The sequence below is a fragment of the Notolabrus celidotus genome, chromosome 6, assembly GCF_009762535.1.
Source record: "Notolabrus celidotus isolate fNotCel1 chromosome 6, fNotCel1.pri, whole genome shotgun sequence".
Classification (NCBI taxonomy): Eukaryota; Metazoa; Chordata; class Actinopteri; order Labriformes; family Labridae; genus Notolabrus; species Notolabrus celidotus.
In genome coordinates, this window is record NC_048277.1 from 19,766,429 (window position 1) to 19,787,665 (window position 21,237).

General features: G+C 38.8%; 2 protein-coding genes across 4 annotated transcripts in view; one reads left to right on the top strand and one right to left on the bottom strand.

The window, feature by feature from the left end:
- On the top strand, positions 1 to 20,777 carry ddx11 (DEAD/H (Asp-Glu-Ala-Asp/His) box helicase 11). 2 transcript variants are annotated; one of them, XM_034686059.1, is made up of 29 exons: positions 1 to 73; positions 1,291 to 1,389; positions 2,990 to 3,131; positions 3,223 to 3,438; positions 3,533 to 3,619; positions 5,686 to 5,822; positions 5,913 to 5,970; positions 6,095 to 6,202; positions 7,566 to 7,653; positions 7,907 to 8,109; positions 8,293 to 8,367; positions 10,017 to 10,094; positions 10,206 to 10,252; positions 10,365 to 10,444; positions 10,984 to 11,025; positions 11,111 to 11,178; positions 11,261 to 11,299; positions 11,401 to 11,539; positions 13,212 to 13,346; positions 13,435 to 13,547; positions 13,634 to 13,706; positions 15,681 to 15,784; positions 15,906 to 16,055; positions 16,966 to 17,034; positions 17,120 to 17,220; positions 17,313 to 17,397; positions 19,109 to 19,184; positions 19,804 to 19,958; positions 20,042 to 20,777. In XM_034686059.1, exons 2-29 carry the CDS (start codon positions 1,358 to 1,360, stop codon positions 20,072 to 20,074), a joined length of 2,733 nt encoding a protein of 910 aa, XP_034541950.1. In that variant the 5' UTR covers positions 1 to 73; positions 1,291 to 1,357; the 3' UTR covers positions 20,075 to 20,777. The 2 variants fall into 2 exon arrangements, with proteins under 2 accessions (XP_034541950.1, XP_034541951.1); XM_034686060.1 differs by lacking the exons at positions 1 to 73; positions 1,291 to 1,389 and adding an exon at positions 2,052 to 2,159.
- Positions 20,627 to 21,237, bottom strand: part of wash1 (WAS protein family homolog 1) — a 9,720-nt gene continuing 9,109 nt past the window's right edge. The window contains exons 10-11 of one of the 2 annotated variants that reach the window (XM_034686062.1): positions 21,126 to 21,194; positions 20,627 to 21,041 (exon numbers count right to left, since the gene is read on the bottom strand). In XM_034686062.1, coding sequence (XP_034541953.1) covers positions 20,899 to 21,041; positions 21,126 to 21,194 — 212 coding nt within the window. In that variant the 3' untranslated portion in view covers positions 20,627 to 20,898. Of the gene's footprint in view, positions 21,042 to 21,125; positions 21,198 to 21,237 lie in introns of both variants that reach the window. The other variant, XM_034686061.1, reaches the window with a different exon arrangement.

Sequence of the window (21,237 nt, forward strand, 5' to 3'; positions counted from 1 at the left end):
CGACTCCCAAACGGCTCTTAATGTAGACTCATTTGTAGCCGTACATTTTACCTTAACTTTGCAAAAAATAATGGTTTGTGAGTAGAAAACCCTTTACAGTGTTTTTATGGCAAGCCTTATAAATTCCTAATTTTGTGAATTTATTCTGTTACAAAACCTCTGTTTTGGAGGGGGGGGGGGGGGGGGGGGGTTGCCTTTATTCCACAGGACAGCTGAAGAGAGACAGGAAATGTGGGGAATAGAGAGCGGGGGAAGACATGCAGGAAATAGTCATGACCGCAAATCGAAGTGGCAGCCCCTGCAAGGAGGACTGTAGCCTCTGTATGTGGGGCACTTCGACCGCTAGGCCACCAGCGCCCGAAAACCATTCTTACTTTTGTTTAGTATTTTAATCAAACTTTTTTATTGCAAAAATTAACAAAAAACTGCAAACATATCCACAGAACAGAACCAGAACCAAACTCAAGCAAACAGAACCAAACTCAATCAATCAGAACCAGAACCAAACTCAAGTAAACAGAACCAGAACCAAACTCAAGCTAACAGAACCAGAACTAAACTCAAGCAAACAGAACCAGAACCAAACTCAAGCAAGCAGAACCAGAACTAAACTCAAGCAGACAGAACCAGAACCAAACCTTAAGCAAACAGAACCAAACTCAATCAATCAGAACCAGAACCAAAGAAAACAGAACCAAACTCAAGCAAACAGAGCCAGAACCAAACTCAAGCAAACAGAACCAGAACCAAACTCAAGCAAACAGAACCAGAACTTAACTCAAGCAAACAGAACCAGAACCAAACTCAAGCAAGCAGAACCAAACTCAAGCAAGCAGAACCAGAACCAAAGAAAACAGAACCAAACTCAAGCAAACAGAGCCAGAACCAAACTCAAGCAAACAGAACCAGAACCAAACTCAAGCAAGCAGAACCAAACTCAAGCAATCAGAACCAGAACCAAAGAAAACAGAACCAAACTCAAGCAAACAGAGCCAGAACCAAACTCAAGCAAACAGAACCAGAACTAAACTCAAGCTAACAGAACCAGAACCAAAGAAAACAGAACCAAACTCAAGCAAACAGAGCCAGAACAAGAGAAGAGAAAACTCATATTCAAAAATCATCTACACCATTACAAGATAACTCAAATTGATTAAGACATGGAATAACAATTCATATCTTAATACCACGTTAATGACAGAAACACGTAGTATGCATCGCCCCGTCCACGCAGGCTCTCCGGTAACATAAAACAGGTGCTCTTTGTTTTGTCTCCCTCTCATTGGTCAGATTTCGGGCCCACTGCTGTCTGTTGGCGCGGTTGTCGAAAATCCGGATGTAGAGAATATGAAAACAAATGAGAAATCCCTTTTTTGATAAATCTGAGGGGTAAGTATGAGGCAAAGATCCTTTAAAGAATATGATATCAGGTGACATAGACTGCGATTGTTCTTGTAAATAGACTTGATGGATATAATTTCGCAACACATATGAACTGGAGACAGCGTGGAGGGCTTTTCTTCCAACACAGTTTGACTTTTCGAGCTTGTCACTTCGTGTAACTGGGCAGCTCTTGATTTATTTCGTTGAAGTATATTGTAGTACTGTAGTCAAGTAGGCAGTGGTGGACAAAGTACACAGCTTCATTACTTAAGTCAAAGTATAGATCCTCCTGGTCAAATATTACTCCAATACAAGTGAAAGTTGTTCAGTTAAATTATTACTTGAGTTAAAGTACTGAAGAACTTGCTTTTAAAAATACTTAAGTACTTTTTAAATAATCTCAAAACTTTGTGTTTTCACAATACATAAATGCAGTCAAGAACACATAGGAGTACATTCTGTTACATTATCTTTATCTAGAAAACATTACTTGAAATCTCTAAAGAATATACCATGGAATAAAAACAGACACTAAGTTACTCCAAGCACAGACAACTTAGTTTGAAATGTTCATCTGGAATGAAACAAATGTTACATAGCTCAACATGCTTTCTAAAGATTGATTGATTGATTGATTGATTGATTGATTGATTGATTCTCAGGTTGGACAGTGAATTTATGTATGTTTGGGCAGAGTGGGAAACAGGGAGAACATTTCAAAAACCTCTAACACGGGCTGAAGATATGACCATGGGTGGGAGACGCACGATATACAGGTATGACCAAACCACAAGGTATGACTAAACCACTGAGACAAACAGAACTACACAAACACATTTTACTGTCTTAGGGATCAGATTTCAGAAAAGAGATGAAAATTCATGAGCTGGGTTCAAAGCAAAAGTAGTGAGTAACTAGAGCATTGATAGAAATGTAGTGGAGTAAAAAGTACAATAATTGTCTTCTAAATGTAGTGGAGTAACAGTAATAATAATATAATAATAATTTTATTTGTAGAGCACTTTTCAAAACCAGATTACAAAGTGCTTTACATGGGCAGCAAAATAAAACGGGCAGATCATAAAAACACACAAGTCAAGATAAAGAAATAAAACATATTTTAAAATACATAAAATTCCCCTAAAATAACTCTAAATGAATAAAATTATTTTAAAATATATTTCTTATGACTGTTAAAATAAAATTCAGATAAAATCCGGGGAGGCTCTGTGTTAAAAGTATGTTTTAAGAAGGGATTTAAAATAATTAATAATACGTTTCCCCAAAAAATAATACTCAAGTGAAGTACAGATACTCCAAAAAATGTACTTAAGTACAGAACTCAAGTAAATTTACTTTGTTACTGTCCACCACTGCAAGTAGGACAAACTAAATCATATTAATCAAGATTATTATAAAAGTGATTGATCTACACATATGCAGAATCCAACCCCATAGCAGATTATGGCGCCTAAGCATTATGTTAGACATAATATCACTATCAGTAGTATAGGCTTGTAGATAATGCAAGCCAGTCTAAACATGTGCTTTTGATGGTATTTGACCTGAAATGTCTTATCAAGTTAACCCTTATGTTGTCTACCAGGGAGTTCTCAACCATGGAGAATGGAAGGGTCGATTTTCCATTCCCCTACCAGGCATATAACATCCAGCAGCAGTTTATGCAAGCCTTATACAGTACACTGGACCAGGGGAAAGTTGGCATCTTTGAAAGTCCAACTGGGACAGTATGTGCACGTGCATTTCAGCTAAAACAATTGTATTGTATGTTTTATGTGTGATTATGTGTGTCTTAAACATGTATGTCCTTCAATATAGGGCAAGTCTCTGAGTTTGATATGTGGAGCGCTGAGTTGGCTCACAGACATCGAGGAGAGGAGGAAAAAAGAGGCAGCTGCTCTACTCCAGGAAGGAGAAGCTGTTCTCACCACTAATACAACTGAGTCCTCTGCGTCCAGCTCCTCAGCAGAGCCCGACTGGATCACTGATTTTGTTCAAAAAAAGGCAGAACGAGATTTGGTGTCTAAACTGAAGGTTAGATATCATACATTCATTTTTGTGACCCTGACATGGATCCCAAAGAGTTGTCTTTTTTTTTACCTGCATATCTTTCGTTTGTATGCCTCAGGATGAAGAATTGAAGAGAAAGAAGAGGGAGGAGCGATTAGAAATGATTAGAAACAATGCTCAGCTGAAGTATGCAATGAAAAGAAAGGTAGGTGGTCACGCAAGTCATGAAAACTGCACATATACATCACAATCAATATAAGCAGGGTCTATACATATTATTTTTTTATAATTTATTTCTTATTGAAATTTTGCATTAAACACTTCCATGGTATATACATCCTCTCTACATTCTCCACATAACCTTTGAAATCATAATTTCAAAATCACATATATACCAATGGAATTAAAATAACATAACAGAAACTAAAAGCAAATTATGTACAACAAGGGAGTAGTCTTTTCTTTACTTAAAAGAAACTATAAAGCTAATAAGCAGGGAAAATAAAATCCGGTCTATGGAGGGTTACAAAATGAACCCATTTCCTCCAGTTAGCAGTGAATTGCTCTGATTTGTGATTAACAAGTGCTGTAGTCTTTTCCATATTGTAAATGTCCATTGTAATGTCCATCCATCCATTTAGAGTTGGGCTCTCCTGGGTCAACCATTTCCTGGTTCAGGTTCAGGTTCAGGTTCAGGTTCAGGTTCAGGTTCAGGTTCAGGTTACTTTATTTGTACCCGTAGGTAAACTTGTTTTGCAGCCAGTGAGATGTTAGGTCAATGCAAAATTACAAGATAAATGTCAGACAGAACAAACCACTTAATGTGCAAAACATACAAAAATATCCTAAAACCAATCTAACAATAAAAATGGTAAAATGAATAGACATGATAAAATGATAAAAGTGCTACAGGTTCCATTTAAAATGCATATCAGAGAACAGTCAACCAATAAAAACAGTAGAATCACATGAATAAATAAGAGACTCTGGGCTCAAGTCATAAAATTGGGGGCTGACTGTGTGAGAAATAAATGCTATTGCTTGTTCAGCTCAGTAATAGCAGCAGGAACATAGCTTTTCTTGTGACGCTGTGTCCTGCACCTTGGGACTAAAAAACGTCGTCGGGAGTGTAGAAGCTGGAAATCACTGTGCAGAGGGTGTGAGGCATTATTTAAAATAGAGGTGGCTATCTGCTGTAACTGATTAGTGTACAGGGATGCTGTGGATGCCTGTGGCTCACCAATCAACTTGCTTGAGCATTTAACAATCTGGTTTAAAGAGTTCCTTTCCATCAGAGATATTTGGCCAAACCATGAGACTAAAGAAAAAGACAAAACAGATTTGATAAAAGCACGGTAGAACATGGTCATGATTGTTCGATCAATGTGAAAGAAAGCTAGTTTTCTCAAGCAATGTAGACGCTGGTGAGCCTTTTTACACACTGCTGCACAGTTTGCCTCAAAGTTCAGTTTCATGTCAATGACGGTCCCAAGGTATTTGTAAGTTTGCACAGACTCGATAGGCTGACCCTTGATTTGAGTCACTTCACTCATGTGATTATTCCTTCTGAAATGGTTAACGCCTTTTTAGCCGCAACCAGCAGAATGTTCATTAGATACTTATCCTTTTTCGACCAATCCTGAGGTATAATCCCAAAATACAACATCTTGACCTCAAGAGGCAGCACATCTTCAAAAATATCTTGTATAGCATTGTGTACATCTCTCCAATAGTCATTGATAACAGGGCAGTCCCACGTAACGTGGTAGTGGTTTGCATTTTGGCTACCGCAGTTCCGCCAACATATGGGGGGGATTTCCATCATAGTGGGATTTCTGTGAGGGTGTTATAAAATATCTTATCAAGCTTTTCCAGCTGTATTCCCTCCAATCTTTGCGAACTACTACACTTCCAATGGTATTCCCACATTTTTGTCCATTCTTCCTCATATATTTATCCTCCCTTCCTTCTCCCATTTCTCTTTAATGTATGCAGTAGAGTGGGTCTTAAGATTTGACAGGGCCTTATACAAGCCTGAAATGATCTTACCCTTGATATCTGAATTGTAAGCTTTTTTAAACACTTCTAAAAAACATATACCTGCCTCTGTCACATTTTTCATTTTCATTATGACATAATGAAGCTTCTTAATTACCAAAAGAAATCTTGTTTATCCAAAAGATGTTTCTTTTTAAGTGTCTCAAAACTGAGCATCTCTCTTCCTTGGTCTATAAATCTTAATGTATGGATGTCTTTGATTTTTGTCTGCAGAGCTGTGAAGATGATGAGGCTTTTAAATTGCTTGAGCTAAGCAAAGAAGAGCCAACAGAGGGACAGGGAGATCGAGAGGACGAGGAGCTCATCGTTGCAGAATATGAGAGTGATGATGAATCAAAAACCAGGAGCAAGTGAGGAGGATGGACACTCATATGTTACTAATCATATCAAATGTTACATCTAATTAATATAAAATTAAATTGTTTTGCTCTCATGTTTAGATTTAATGGTGCTGAGGATGACACTCAAGATGACCTTGTTGAAGAACATGTCGCAAAGGTGTGTCACTGAGAAACATTTCAACTTTGAGAATGAATATCCCACTGCTGGTGTGAATTGTGATCATGAAACAGTGTCATACATTACCCTGAAGATAAACTATCTGCATTATGCATGTCATTAGATTTACTACTGCAGCCGCACTCACTCCCAGCTGGCTCAGTTTGTCCATGAGGTTCAAAAAAGCCCCTTCAGCAAGGACATCAGTCTGGTCACACTGGGCTCACGGCAGGTCTGTATGCACAAGCACACTCACACTCACACGCACACACACATGCACATGCACATGCACATGCACGCACACAAGAGCTGCCAGTGAAATGGTTATATTTAGCTCTTTGGTATATATAACAGTATTTCCATGAGAACTGCTTTAAATTAGCGCACTAGGAAAAACAATCCAATTCTGTTTTTTTTTTATGACATATAACCATAGACTGTATAAAGCATATAACATGTCAGGTTCAAGGTTTTAAGTTTCTAATAATCCTGTTTATGTTGTTTTAAGGCAGATAGTGTTTGCAGGATAAAACATTCTGTTGCACACAAAGCTGTTATCCAGCTTTGTGTGCAACAGAATCATTTATTAAATAATTAGTTGAGCTCCAGAAGAACAATCAGCCACTGACTTAAATAATTTACTCACAGCTGAATTAGTTCCTACGCAGCAGTGCCAAAGAGAAGCTGCTTCTGACTTCATTAATGTGACAGTTCCATGGCTCTATTTGACCATAATAATAATAACACCCTTGGGTTTAAACAGCAGAACAGACCAAATAAAACACTTTAAGACTTCAACTCTGGCTCTGGATACTGTTAAGAGAGTTTTATGCTGTTCCTCTTCTGGAGAGTTTTATGGCAGCTGGCATCCATAATGATTGCATTACTACAAACTACTGAATTGCTTAATTTTTACAGTGCAAACTCGTCTCAGACTTCCCTCATATATCAGATGCACAGAATATGACTGGAAATAAAAAAATGTATCCAAGAAGAAATTTTGGATTCTGCTTTCTCTCTTGTTTTTTTGTTCAGCACCCCTTGTATGCTTTTTTCACAAAATATCAAGCTACTTTTACAATTCTTTTTTGTCATTCAACTTTTTATTGAATTTTTTTCAGTATTTCTTTGTTCACCACTAGTTGACAAAATATATATAAGTTATACAAAACCAACAAAAGAAAATACATATAATAATAATAAATAAATACAAAAAATAATAATAAAGATAATAATAAAATAGCACTTCTAATTTTCTCGGTGATGTTTAGAGGTTAAGAGGTTAACATATATAGTATTTCATGTCACAATATTACATTAAATAATCATACATGACGTTCATCAGACAAAGAGGACAAATTAATTGCACATCAGATACCATAGTCACCTTCTCCGATCATTTCCAGATAAGGTGCCCATATTGATCTGAATACTTTAGTATTACTTTAGTGTTATTATTGATTATGTAGATTAATTGTACTTTTACAGTTCTTGAATTTCCATCTACATTTTTACACATCACACACATTATTATACTTGGCAAACGATGACTTTTGCTTCAACTCAGTTAAGGAAATTGATTTTGTTCTTTACAGAATCTGTGTATCAACGAGGAGGTGCGTCGCTTGGGCAGCATCCAGCGCATTAATGACCGCTGCCTGGAGATGCAGAAAAACAAACATGGTAAGTGTCTGCCTCTCCCCAACTCCAGAACTGCTGATCTTACACAAAAAAAACCCAATTTTATCAGATGTGAAACCTTAAACAAGTTTCTAGTTTTATCAAAGAGTCTATGTGACCTTAGTTCAAACATGGAAAACTATGAGATGAAAAAAAAATCAAGAGTGTGTAGGTTAATAGCTCAAGCACGCAAATAAGTCTTTTAAACCATAAAAGTAATTAACAGCAGTTTCTCCCTCAAACTGTTCTATTGTAGAGAAGCAGAATAATGAAGAGGGAGTCAAACGTAAGCGAAACGCAGCAAAGACTGTGTGTCCCTATAAAAAAGCTTCAGTGATGCAGCAGATGAGGGACGACATCCTGGGTTCAGTTCATGACATCGAGCAGCTGCTGAAGCTGGGCAAAGAAACCCACTCATGTCCGTATTACTCCACACGCCTCGCTGTCCCCCCTGCACAGGTAACACTGCACCTCTACTGCCCCTCTATCTTTTCCTATCACTCTCCTGATGTGCTGCATGAATCACTCTGTGCTTTTCGTATACGTTTAAAGCTCCCCTGTTGATCGAGATCCAATCAAAATGTTTATTTTTTAAATGTCTTTTATACATCTGTATTATTTGTGTTAATTGTGTCTGTGTAGTTGGTGGTGTTGCCCTATCAGATGGTGCTCCATGAAGCTACAAGAAAGGCAGCAGGGATCAAACTGAAGGATCAGGTATTTATAGTTTTTGTTTTTGTCAGATTGTCTGATGTGAAAACTATTTTAAAGTTGTGGAACAATACAGTTATTAGGACCCGAGCACTGACGAGGTCGGCGAAAGGCCCTATTGGAACCCGAAAGATTTTTCTTTCTTTCTTATAATTATACTTGTACTTATTTAAGAGATCTTGCCCTAGGCCTTTTCTACGATCAAGTCCAAACCACGCACATTCTGTAGTAGACACACTGAACATTCAAAATTGCTAAAGGTATACCGTTCAGACTAAAATTGTGGGCATGGCAAGCTTTCAGGTGGTGCGTCAAATGCACATGTCTCGCCATAAACAGGAAATCGATTTTTTGGGGCTTTAAAATGCCCGAAATCCCACCAAAAAACAACACACTCATCTGGCCTGGTGTAAAATGTGACATTCTTTTGGTCTGGCAAAAAAAAAGTAAAAAATGTGCTCAGTGGCGCCCCCTAAAATGTTCAAAAACCACTCCCCTAGAATTTTTTTTGAACTACCTGCAAGAAAATGAATATGCATATTCATGGCATCAGGACGCACAAAAAGCCTCTTACACCAATATCCCAAACTCAACAGGAAGAGCGCCACCTAACTTTGAATAGGAAGAATGGCGCCCAAAAAGGGTGTGTATTTAAGAGATCTTGCCTTAGGCCTTTTTTCCGATCAACTCCAAACCCCACACATTCTATAGTAGACACATAGAAGATTCAAAATTGTTAGTCGCATGCAGTTAAGACATAAATTGTGGGCATGGCAGACTTTGAGACATTGCATCAAATGCACATGTCTCGCCATAAACAGGAAATGGATTTTTTGGGGGTTTAAAATGCCCAAAATCTCACCAAATCATCATGTGGTGGCGTACATTAGGCTGTGGCTCAGATGAGGCGGTGGTTGCAGGTGTGCGAGGGCCCCTTCATCGCCGCTTGCAGCTTTAATGTTAACATTATTTTTCATTACATGCTCAGACACAAAATAACATGTCTGAACAAAAAAAAACCTACACACAATTAGTAAGTAAACTTTATTTAGTATAGCACCTTTCACAGACATAGTCACAAAGTGTTTTACAGAGTATCAATGTGACAAGACAATACAATGAGCAATAAATAAGATAATTAAGAAAGCAGACAAAATGACATCAAATTACAACGAAAGGTCGAAAGCCATAACAAACGTGCCTTAAGCTGCTTTTAAAAGTCTCAGTCGAATCAGCACAGCACACTTGGTGCAGAAGATTGTTCCAGAGAGATGGAGCCACATGCTCAAAGGCACGGTCACCCTTGGTTTTAAGGCTGACACGAGGCACAGCAAGCAGACCCTGGTCTGAGGATCTGAGGGGTCTACTGGGGATGTAAGGGTGGAGCAGGTCGGAGATATGAGAGGGTGCTTGATGATGGATTGGATGTATGTTAATATGACGATCTTAAACTGTATTCTGAATTTGATTGGTAGCCAGTGTAAGGTCGGTGAAGAGAGGATTTATTGAGGCTGGTGAAGTATGATTATAGGTTGTGTGAAGCTGTTCCAGTATCAGTTATTTCTGCCACACTGTCATCATATATCTCAAGATCAAGGAGAATTGATGTTGTGTTTTAATGACAGCCGAAATATTTCTGATTTTTTTTTCAACAGGTGGTGATAATAGACGAAGCTCATAACCTCAGTGACACACTGTCGTGTATACACAGTGCAGAGCTTTCTGGAGCACAGGTTAAAAAAATCATCTATAAAATGTTGCTTTTAATTTAGTTTGGGGAAAAAATGCTGAAATAATTTTTTATTTTGCATCCTGTAAAGTGCTGACATTTGAATCCTTTACAGCTTTGCCGTGCTCACTCTCAGCTCACACAGTATTCAGACCGCTACAAGTAAGTGTCCTACAGATTCTCAACATGCTCTTATTTACTAATAATCATTTGTAGAATCACTTCTTCTCTCTCTAACATGACTCTTGATGTTTTTATGTTTGTACGATTTCAGGAGCAGACTGAAGGCAAAGAACCTGATGTACATCAAACAGATTCTGTTTGTGATTGAGGGACTCGTCCGGGTGCTGGGAGGTGAGTGTGTGAGGACTCAGATTTGTCCTTGATGATAGATTGTTGTCAGTGTGCAACATGAGCAGGACATGACTTATGATGAAGGGAAGAATGCTCATAGATTTGATTATTTGCCCCAACCAGGCCCCACAATTGGCTGGCGCATAAACTTGTTTTTTTGTAAAAATAATACAAAAGTGCAGAGTGAACCGTCCTTCTTTAACTCAGTCACTTAACCCTCCTGTTTTGTTTGTTTCTCTAGAACAGCAATGATGTTCCTGGGTCAATTTGACCCGGGGCATATTCAGTTATCCAAAATTGGCAGAACCCCCCCCAGATTTGTATGCTGCATTTAGCTGGCATATATTGCCTAAAATAGACTTTAAAAAGGGTCAGTTTGACCCGCAACAAAACAGGAGGATTAAGTAAAGGAAAGACATCCGATTGGAAATACGTCTCTATAAATATTTAAATCCCAAACTCAAGTTCTCTGCAAGCATATTGTTCAAATATTCTCTCACAGGCTGTCATGTTAAATAATATTAATGTTATCTTTGCAGGAAAGGTTGGCCAAAATCCACAAAGTCAGGCTACACAATCTGGTCAGTAAATGATGTGCACCCCTTAAATACTAAAATCTACATTGATGCTGAAATGACCAACCACCCCTTTTTATTTGTCTTTCAGGAACTGAAATGCTCACCATTAACAACTTCCTCTTCAAAGCTCAGATTGACAACATCAACCTCTTTAAGGTAGCAGTAAAGGATGATCATGTTGCCTTTTAGACAGCTTTTTAAAACTGAAAACTCTAATTTCTTTAACTTCTCTCTTTAGTTACAGAGATACTTTGAGAAGAGCATGATCAGCAGGAAAGTAAGAGTTTCACATACTGTATGGATGCATTCATTTATGTCTGTTGAGATCTAGGAATGAGATCTGCTGTAACAAAACTTGCATATATCGTCTCTCTGCAGCTGGGTAGCTTTGTGGAGAAGTACGCAGGATCAGGTGTGACTCTGCACACTCAGAGCACCTCCAACAAAGAGAACCGCCGAACAGAGGGATTGAATCGTTACCTTCAGACTTTACAGAACAACCAGAGTGCGTCACAAGGTCAGAGAGCGGATATTTATGACAATCATTTGTTAAGGTGTAGATCTGGAGGGAGATATACAGAACAGATGTTTCATTTAACAAAAGCTTATGTGAGACTTTGCACGGACAAAACACTGAAGCACACAGTACTCAGAATGTAAGCCCACTTATTTCTAAATAATCAATAAGATGAAATATATAATTTAGCAGTCAACAGACCAGTGTTAATTTTGGCGGCTATTTTAGATTTAGTCTTAGTCTTAGTCTTTAGACGAAAATGCCTGTTAGTTTTAGTCACATTTTAGTCTTTTCAGCCCTTTATAGTTTTAGTCTAGTTTTAGTCGGCAAAAACTCAAAACATTTTAGTTTTTGATTTTTGCCGAAACTTCTTCACTCTTTAAATAGTTCATGTAGTTGATCAGATATTGGTAACAGGGTTATACCAAGTGTTAAAATCGGCAACATTTCACTCCTTTAACATTTTTGCTTGTGTAATATCTTAAGTTAAGCCAGAAACCTTGGTGTAGTCTTAGACTCAGACCTTAATTTCAGCAGCCACATTAAGACAATTACAAAGTCAGCCTACAATCACCTTAAGAATATATCAAGGATTAAAGGACTTATGTCTCAGCAGGATGCAGAAAAACTTGTCTATGCATTTTCCTTTAGCAGACTAGACTACTGTTACGGTGTCTTTACAGGACTCCTTAAAAAGTCCATCAGACGACTGCAGCTCATACAGAATGCTGCTGCTCGAGTCCTAACAAGGACCAAAACAGTAGACCACATCACTCCAGTTCTTAGATCCCTACACTGGCTTCCTGTCTGTCAGAGAATAGACTTTAAAATCCTGCTGATGGTTTATAAAGCACTGAATGGTTTAGGCCAAAAATTTATTGCTGATCTGCTGCTACTTTATGAACCACCTCGACCTCTGAGGTCATCAAGTACTGGTCTGATTTCAGTCCCTGGAGTTAGTACGAAACATGGTGAAGCAGCGTTTAGTCGTTATGCACCACATATCTGGAACACACTCCATTTAAGCTGTAGGTCCGCTCCAACTCTCACTTCTTTTAAATCAAAGACTAAGACTTTTTTATTTGCCACTGCCTTCCTATCTTAGCTCATTTTAACTTGTTTTAAATGCAAATTTTCATGTATTTTTTAATATATTCTAATTATCCTTTTCTTTTCTGTTTTATTATATTTGTCATTTTAATTGTGTTCTTTTATGCCTGTCTGAATGTCTCCAATGATTTTAATGTTTTAATGTAAAGCACATTGAGTTGCCCTCGTGTATGAAATGCGCTATACAAATAAAGCTGCCTTGCCTTGCCTTGCCTAAATAATTCAGCCCGTCCCTACTAAAAAGTCAAAAGAAAACATTCTTGATGTGACCACTCTGACTGTATTTTGATTTTCTTGTTTCACAAAAAATAATGCCATGAAAGGGCTGTATTGCACATTTAAGACGGTCCTTGAATGTACCTGCACTGGACAGACAGTCGGTATCTTTAAAGATTAGACGCACAGCGGGGGAAAACATGGATTCTTAATGTCCGACGGTCCACCACTAAAGTTTTTAGTCCCGTCATTGTCTCGTCAACAAAATCAAAACATGTTTGTCAGAGTTTTTATTATCAGTGATACACTTTAGCTCATCATAGTCTCTGCCCTTCCCTCTGTGCAGTTCCTTCATCAGACCAGCAGGTATCAGCAGAGGCAGAGAAAGTGTTGGCCGTGTCTCCTATGATGCAGGTGGAAGGTTTCTTCTTGGCTCTCACTAACAGCAACACAGACGGCAGAGTGGTGGTGCAAAGACAAGGTAACATTAAAAAAAAAAGCATGCCAAAATGTAAGGAATAAGAATAAATCAAAGTATAAAAAAATCAAAGCATTTGTTCTTCATCCAGGGGCTTTGTCAGAGAGCATTGTCAAGTTCCTGCTGCTGAATCCAGCAGTCCACTTTGCCCAGGTACTGAAGGAGTGCAGAGCAGTCATCATTGCAGGAGGAACCATGCAGCCAGTAAGTTCATTCAAAATTGACAAGAATTGAATAAAATGATGGAATTTGATGAAGGTGTTTTTTATTCTAAAAGATGTTGTTTATAGGTTTCAGACTTCAAACAAGAGCTGCTGTTTTCTGCCGGAGTGGGAGAGGAGCGCATCACTGAGTTTTCCTGTGGTGAGTGGCCCATTTTTATGACTCGGCAGTACTTTGTGGAGCATCTTTTTTGTAATGTCCTTATTCTTAGTCATGTGTTTATTAATCTTTCTGTTTGATGAATAACATAATGCTTGTAATCCTTTCCATTATTCAGTCGGATAAACTACATTTAAGAAACACCTCATGAACTCACACCTGGTTTAAATGGAGACGTGATCAGATGGGATCCAGAGTAGCTACAAAAGAGAAATGCATTTACAAAAGAGTAGACGTCATATTAAGGATCATTCAAATGTGTCCTTTTTTTCCATTTCATCACAAGGTTAGGATATTGAACAAAGGAGATTGTGTTTCATGATCCATCTGAACAAAACCTGTGCTCTTGTGGTACAAGCTGCAGTACAAGCTGAGTACAAGGGCTGCACAATTCATCGAATTTTCATTGTGATCACGGTTTTGGCCACCACGATATTTACATTTAAAATGCGATATTTACATTTAAAATGTGGGCTCTGCTGCAAGCACTTTCTCAACGAGTCAGCCAACCACCAGGGGGCGAACGCATGTTTAAGGCCTAATTAAAGCTGGGGTTGGTAGTCATGGAAAAATAGCATGAATTTGAATGTAGCATTTTCTCAATACTCCGTCTAACCCCTCCCCCTCCCCTCCCCTCCCCTCGCAGCTGCTCAGAGCTCCTCCAAAACGACGCCCCTGCTCACATGCACGAGCGCAGCTTATTCACGACCATATGATTGTGAATGATTCAAAACCGGTCCTCAGCACATCGTTTGTGTTTTGCACTACGTCAACTCATGTCTCACTCAGCGGTAAACAGCAGTGAAAGTTAAAAACACAAACAAACATGGCTATTGTTAGTACTCACAACTCACAGCGAGCAGGAGAGAGGAGAGACAAGAGGAGACGTTCTTCATTCATTCAAACATTGATTGTTGCTTTGTTGGTTGACATGATCACGGCCGACAGTGACCGGTTAGTAAAGATCAACGTGTTCACGAATCGTCTCGTCATCCCTACAGCGTCCGTCCAGGCGCTACAGTACATCTACATTTTCTGTAGGACTTACTAGATGTCATTCATTCTTTTGCTTGTCAGAGCCCCCGTGGTGAGAGCTTTTTAGACTCTGATCCGGATTACAGTCCTGAGCAAAGCACCTCATCGGGTCAGAAGGGCAGGCCCGAGGTCGAGCGAGAGGGGCAGTAAATAGAGTCAGGGGAAGCAGAGGCAGGGGTCGGGGACTCAGAGTGCACGCCAGAGAAATGTACGTGCAGGAAGCGGGCAGAACGACAGGGCGGGATATGATTGGTTTTATAAATTGGACCCTAAAGGCGGCGATTGGTTGGTGTTTTCCCAGGTTTACTCCGGCTGTAGATAGATTTCACTCTTTTTTAGGAACACATTATGTATTGATTACCATCGGGACATAAAGATCATTTTAACCGGTATAACAAAAAGTGTATCTAAATCTGACTACCAACACCAGCTTTAAGGCTTCATTAAGCTTCCTAAATAACAAGCGAGTGTACCCTGCAGCGCTAGCCTCAAGTCACTCAGTGGACAGATGAGAGCGAGTCTTGTCGAGGGAGAGAAGCACAGCAGCGTGATCTTGCTTGTGATCAACAATTCGCGCGAGCACAATTCAGCTCTGCGCGGAAATAGACTGTCTCTATTTGTCATCTATTCTTATTTAAAGTTTCATTTTGCACTGAAAACGGGTCACATATTGTTTGTTTAAAAGTAGTGCAATAAAAATACAGATGTTTTCCCTATGAATAATCGTGATTAGTAATCGTGATTACAATACTGGTCAAAATAATCGTGACTATCATTTTGGCCATAATCGTGCAGCTCGACCCTCTATGATTGTTTCATATTTTTGAACACAAAAAAGTCTCATTAATTTTGTATTCATATGTTTGTATTTACATTTAACTCATACAACCTTTTTTTTTTGCCCTGTGATTTTATCCATAGGTCATGTAATTCCTCCTGAGAATATTCTTCCCCTTGTCTTGTGCAGCGGTCCGTCTGGTCAGGAGCTGGATTTCACTTTCCAAAACAGAGACTCTCCACGCACGGTAACAAATACACAGACATGCATATGCTGCTGTTACATAACCCTCTTAGTGCAGTTTCTTTGAACACAGCTGCATTGCTCACTTTACAGCGTCTGCAATTTGTGCCTGTTTGCTGTAACAGATGGATGAGACAGGGCGCATTCTCTCCAACATTTGTAACGTGGTCCCAGGCGGGGTTGTGTGTTTCTTCCCTTCTTACGACTATGCAAGACGGATGATTTCTCACTGGGAGGCCAGCGGCGCACTGACACGTCTGGCCAATAAGAAGAAGGTGCGTGATGTCTGGATTAAATGAGCTGACCTGAGAATGCCTTTTCCACATTGTACCACACGGTTGAATTAGTATTTAGACAGATTATGAGGTATTTTGAGGTGTTCAAGTGTGCTTTGGGTAGTGGACTTATAATTGTACCAAAAGCTAGAACAAAGACTCACAGTGAGGCAGCTTTTAATCATTACAGCCCACGCCTGTGGAACACCCTACCTGAAGCTCTGAGGGCTGCACAGAGCATAAACATTTTTAAGAGCAAACTCAAGACCGACCTTTTTAGTTTCGCCTTTAACTGAGTTTTATTCTCAGTTTTATTTATTTATTTATTTATTTATCATCTAGTTCAAAATTTAGTCACTTTTTATTCTATTTTATTTATTTTTTAAGTATAGCATCTTATTTTCCTTTTATGGTTTAATATGTTAGTGTTTTATTATCTTAGTAATTTATTTTATCTTATTTATTTTTTAAGTATAGCACCTTATGTTCTTTTAATGGTTTAATATTTTAATGTTTTATTATCTTATAAGTGTATTTTACATTGGTGATTTTAATTTCCTGTGTTGAGTTTTAACATCTTATTTTACCTCCAGTGTTTCCTCATTAAGATATCATGAGCGTTTCCTCAGTTCATTCAGCAACTTCCTTTTTATTTGTTTTTATTTATTTTATTTTCATTGTTTTCATTATTATTGTTGCATATATTGTGTTCTTCAACCTTAGGATTGTGGGTGGGTTTTTGGGGTCGGGGTTGGGTTGGGATTAGGATGGGGGGGGTCTTTTTATCTTTATGTTTTTTTGTACAGCACTTTGTGTTACAATATCATTGTATGAAAAGCGCTTTATAAATAAAGTCTGATTGATTGATTGATTGATTGATTGATTTAAATGATCATGATTACTTTGTCAGATCTTCCAGGAGCCAAAGAAAGCTAACCAGGTTGAGCAGGTGCTGAGCGAGTTCTCCCGTTGTATCCAGGTACAGCTGCTAAAACATCAGCTCCCAGCATAGTGCTCTGAGTGATTGCCTCTCCTTTACTCATGTCTCTTTTTCCTTTTGTTAGAGATGTGTTGCAGACAGCAGTGGGCTTACAGGAGCTTTGTTGTTCTCTGTGGTTGGAGGAAAGATGAGCGAGGGCATCAATTTTTCTGACGATCTGGGCAGGTTTGTGTTCACATCACGTCAACAGCTTTACACCAGCTTTCTGTTTAAGCGCAAACTATTAAATGTTCTCTTCTGTTTGCATCTTTTGACAGGTGTGTGGTGATGGTGGGAATGCCGTATCCTAACATCAAATCTCCAGAGCTGCAGGAGAAGATGTCCTATCTGGACAAAAACCTGGTAAATACCTGGCAAAACTAGCTCAATGTGCAGAAGTAATAAGATGCAGCTCACCATATACAGTGCTGCTCAAAAGTTTGTGAACCTCTTGAACATTTTGGAATTTTCTATTATTTCAACCTGATTTCCTTATTTAATCAGAACCGTTATTTTTTATATGATATAGCAGGTATAGGTTTATCAATTCAATATACTTTTTTTTTTTAAAAACAATTGTGTAGTCAAGAGTAAATTAAAAAGAGTTTTTTATCTACTGATGTAGGTGCAAAAGTTAGTGAACCCTGAGCTGCATTGCTTAAAACAAGCAGTTAAGTAGAATCAGGTGGGACAAATTGGTGGCTAAATTAACCACTGAAATGGACCAATAAAGTGAGAGATGTTTAGGGAAGAAATACCAGGTCACTTTAGTCTTACCAGGTGAACCCATACAGGTCAATCATGCCGAGAGGAAGAGAGATCTCAGAGGACCTCAGGAAGAGGGTAGTGACAGCACATTTGTCTGGGGAAAGCTATAAAGTCATCTCAAAAAAATTTGAGCTTCATCGTTCCACCGTGAGGCAGATCATCTACAAATAGAGCTGAAAAAGACTACAACCCTACCTAGAAGTGGACGACCTTCTAAAATATCAGCAAGAGCCACAAGAAAAATGATAATTCAGGTAAAAGCCAACCCAAACATAACATCTAGGGATTTGCAGACCTCTCTTGCTGCATCTGGGACACATGTGCATGCTTCCACAATAAGAAGAAAACTCAATCAACATGGCTTTCATGGAAGGGTTGCTAGGAAGAAGCCTCTGCTCACAAAAAAGAACAAAGCTGCCCGTCTCAACTTTGCCAGAGAGCACCTGGAGAAACCTGAAGCTTTTTGGAAGTCCATTCTGTGGACAGATGAGTCCAAAATTGAACTGTTTGGTCACAACCAAAACCGCCATGTTTGGCGAAAAGTCAACACTGCATACCACCAAAAGAACCTTCTCCCAACAGTGAAACATGGTGGTGGGAATGGTAAGATCTGGGCTTGCTTTTCATCCTCAGGACCTGGACAACTCCACATAGTCCAGGGAATCATGAATTCTGAGGAATATTGTAACATCCTGGAACAGAACCTGAAGCCATCAGTTTTGAAGTTAAAGCTTGGCAGAAGATGGATCATGCAACATGATAATGATCCAAAGCATTCCAGCAAGACAACCAAGGAATGGCTGAAAAAGAAGAAGATTTGTGTTCTGGATTGGCCCAGTCAAAGTCCTGACCTAAATCCCATTGAAATGCTGTGGCGGGACCTGAAGCGGGCAGTTCATGCCAGACGCCCATCCAACCTCTCTCAACTGGCTGCGTTCTGCAAGGAAGAGTGGGCAAAAATCCCCCAAAGTAGATGTGAGAGACTGATAAGTCACTACAGAAATCGTTTGGTTGAGGTTATCTCTGCGAAAGGAGGTGCAATATCCTATTAACTGAAGGGGTTCACATACTTTTGCACCCATGATATCTGAGTTTTTCTTAAATCAACCACTTGTGTTAAATAAAGAATGACAATTTAACTATTTCTTTTGTTTGAGTCCATTATTTGGAATGTCAGTATTGTGGATTGGGGTATAACTTAACATTTAATAAGGTTATTTTAGTATTTTTTTACAAAAAATCTAACCATCGTTGTGGGTTCACAAACTTTTGAGCAGCACTGTATATACATTTTCTCTTTTCTCAGACTCACAGTGGAGGGAGGAGTCCTGGACAAGCACTGATAGAAAACCTCTGCATGAAGGCCGTCAACCAGTCCATTGGTATGGATAGAAAATTCCGGACTTTTAAAAACGACTTAAGCATTTATTCCAGTAGAGTAGTGGTTCTCAAAGCCCTGGGACCCCTGGGGGTCCATGTACCATAGCGTGGGGGTCCGTGAAATAAATAAAATACATTTCTAATAAATTATAAAATTGTGCTGTGTCATTAAAAACAGCATATATACCATTGTTAGGATACCATTTAGTGGCTGGAAGGGATATGACATTCTTGCTACTGCTAATTTTCTGAAAGCTTTTAAGATCAATTACTTGAAATGTATAAATGCTGTCATGTGGAGTCCACATGGAATGAAATGACCCTCTGTTCTAAAGTATACAAGTGGTATTTACATGATTCAAATTAAAGTTTTATCTGTTTATCACTATGGAACAGATCTGAAGTATTTAGATTGATAAGTTTTACAATACAAATAGTTCCAAGGGCAACTAAGAGTGCAAATGTTAGTAAACGTGCTTTATCTATGTTACAATTATTAGGGGGTCCTTGGAAAATGTTCTCACCTGTAAGGGGTCCCTGGCTCCCAAGAGTTTGAGAACCCCTGCAGTAGAGATCTTGTAGCAAAGTTGGCATTCATATGTATTTGACATCTGCCCAAAGGAAGAGCAATCCGTCACCGGGGCGACTATTCCTCAGTGGTGCTGTGTGACAGAAGATATTCCCGACCTGCTACCCTCGCTAAACTGCCCTCGTGGATCAAAGATCGCACCAGTACACACACTACATTTGGTTCTGCATTTGCTGCGTTAAGAAAGGTGAGAAACACTTTAATCAAATTCTGTGTACCATGACAATAACTTGTTATTCAAGTTCCTTTTTTTTGTTTCTGTTTTTTTAGTTCTTCCTGGAAAAGAAGCAGAAGCCGGTGTAGTTTCAACTTAACCAAGTTGATAAGGAACATTGAGGAAAAAAGGGTGTTGATGAAAATTTAAAATACTCAGAGGGCCTCTGTTAGAGCCCTCTAATGCTGCTGTATGTGCACAGTTTGAACATTTTGAGGCCAGCAAAGGTCTGACTGCTCTCGACTGGAGTTTAAGGCTCAACCAGGGAGGCAGTTTTTCTTTTCATTACATAATTCTTTCTCTTATTTACAGTTCAGTTTTCTAACAGCCTCATTTGCTTTTGTTCTGCTAAGATCTGCTAAGATATCTGATGAAGAGAAGTGAAGATAAACCAGAGAGTAATAAATTAATTTGATAGTATTTGAGGCCAGAGAGGCAAAACAAATGTGCATTTATCTGACTGACTAATGTTTTTCAAATTCACCTGGAGGCAAAAATGGTAGCTTTGAGTATTTTTAAATCAGACTGTAGAAATGAATGACTGAAGCATCTAGTGCAAGTATATCAAACACACAGGCTCAGGCTTCCATGTAACTGATTTACCCTTGAAGGTGAAATTAAATATTTAAAGCACTCAGCTGTTATGTAATGCAAAAATTACTTTTATTTAATGGAGAGATGTTAGTGAGATGATTTCAGTTAGACTTCTTATACATTTTTTTTTGTGGATGTTATGAAAATATGTTTTACACTGAATGACAATAAAATGTTGATCACTTGTGTTTCACTTGAGTTCCAACTGCATTGGCGAATGATTTTCCCGTTGTAATCATTTCTGTTGATTGTTAAGTGATTAGAAGGTCTTTTGTAAAAGTTATCCAAGGCAGCTGAATGCTTCAAATTGTCCATCACGTTACGCCTCCCAGTCGTCATCATCTGTTGCTGAGTGTGGGGCGGGAAGTGGTGGGATGACATCTGACATTCTGGCAAACGCACCACCTGTACCACCGGGAGTGTCGCCTGTTTCAGCACCTGCAGGTCCCTTCCCAGATATGCCTGAAGAAGAGACAGCAAACATTTTTTTTATTGTACGCATCCCTCACCACCTGTATCAGTTTGTGATTTGAAAAGAATCCTCACCTTTCCTTCGCATTGCAAGTTTATTGAAGAGATCGGACATAAAGTCTCCACCACTGGACGCCGCTCCCACTGCTGAGAGAGACAGTCAGAAACTAAATAATCATGCTTTAAT

What these genes read in the sequence shown, in the direction of transcription:
- ddx11 (XM_034686060.1), top strand. Translation starts at nt 2,062, where the DNA reads ATGTATGTTTGGGCAGAGTGGGAAACAGGGAGAACATTTCAAAAACCT. An exon ending in GGGAGACGCACGATATACAG is followed by an intron (nt 2,160 to 2,989) that starts GTATGACCAAAC and finishes GTTGTCTACCAG; the next exon opens with GGAGTTCTCAACCATGGAGA. An exon ending in TCGCTGTCCCCCCTGCACAG is followed by an intron (nt 8,110 to 8,292) that starts GTAACACTGCAC and finishes GTGTCTGTGTAG; the next exon opens with TTGGTGGTGTTGCCCTATCA.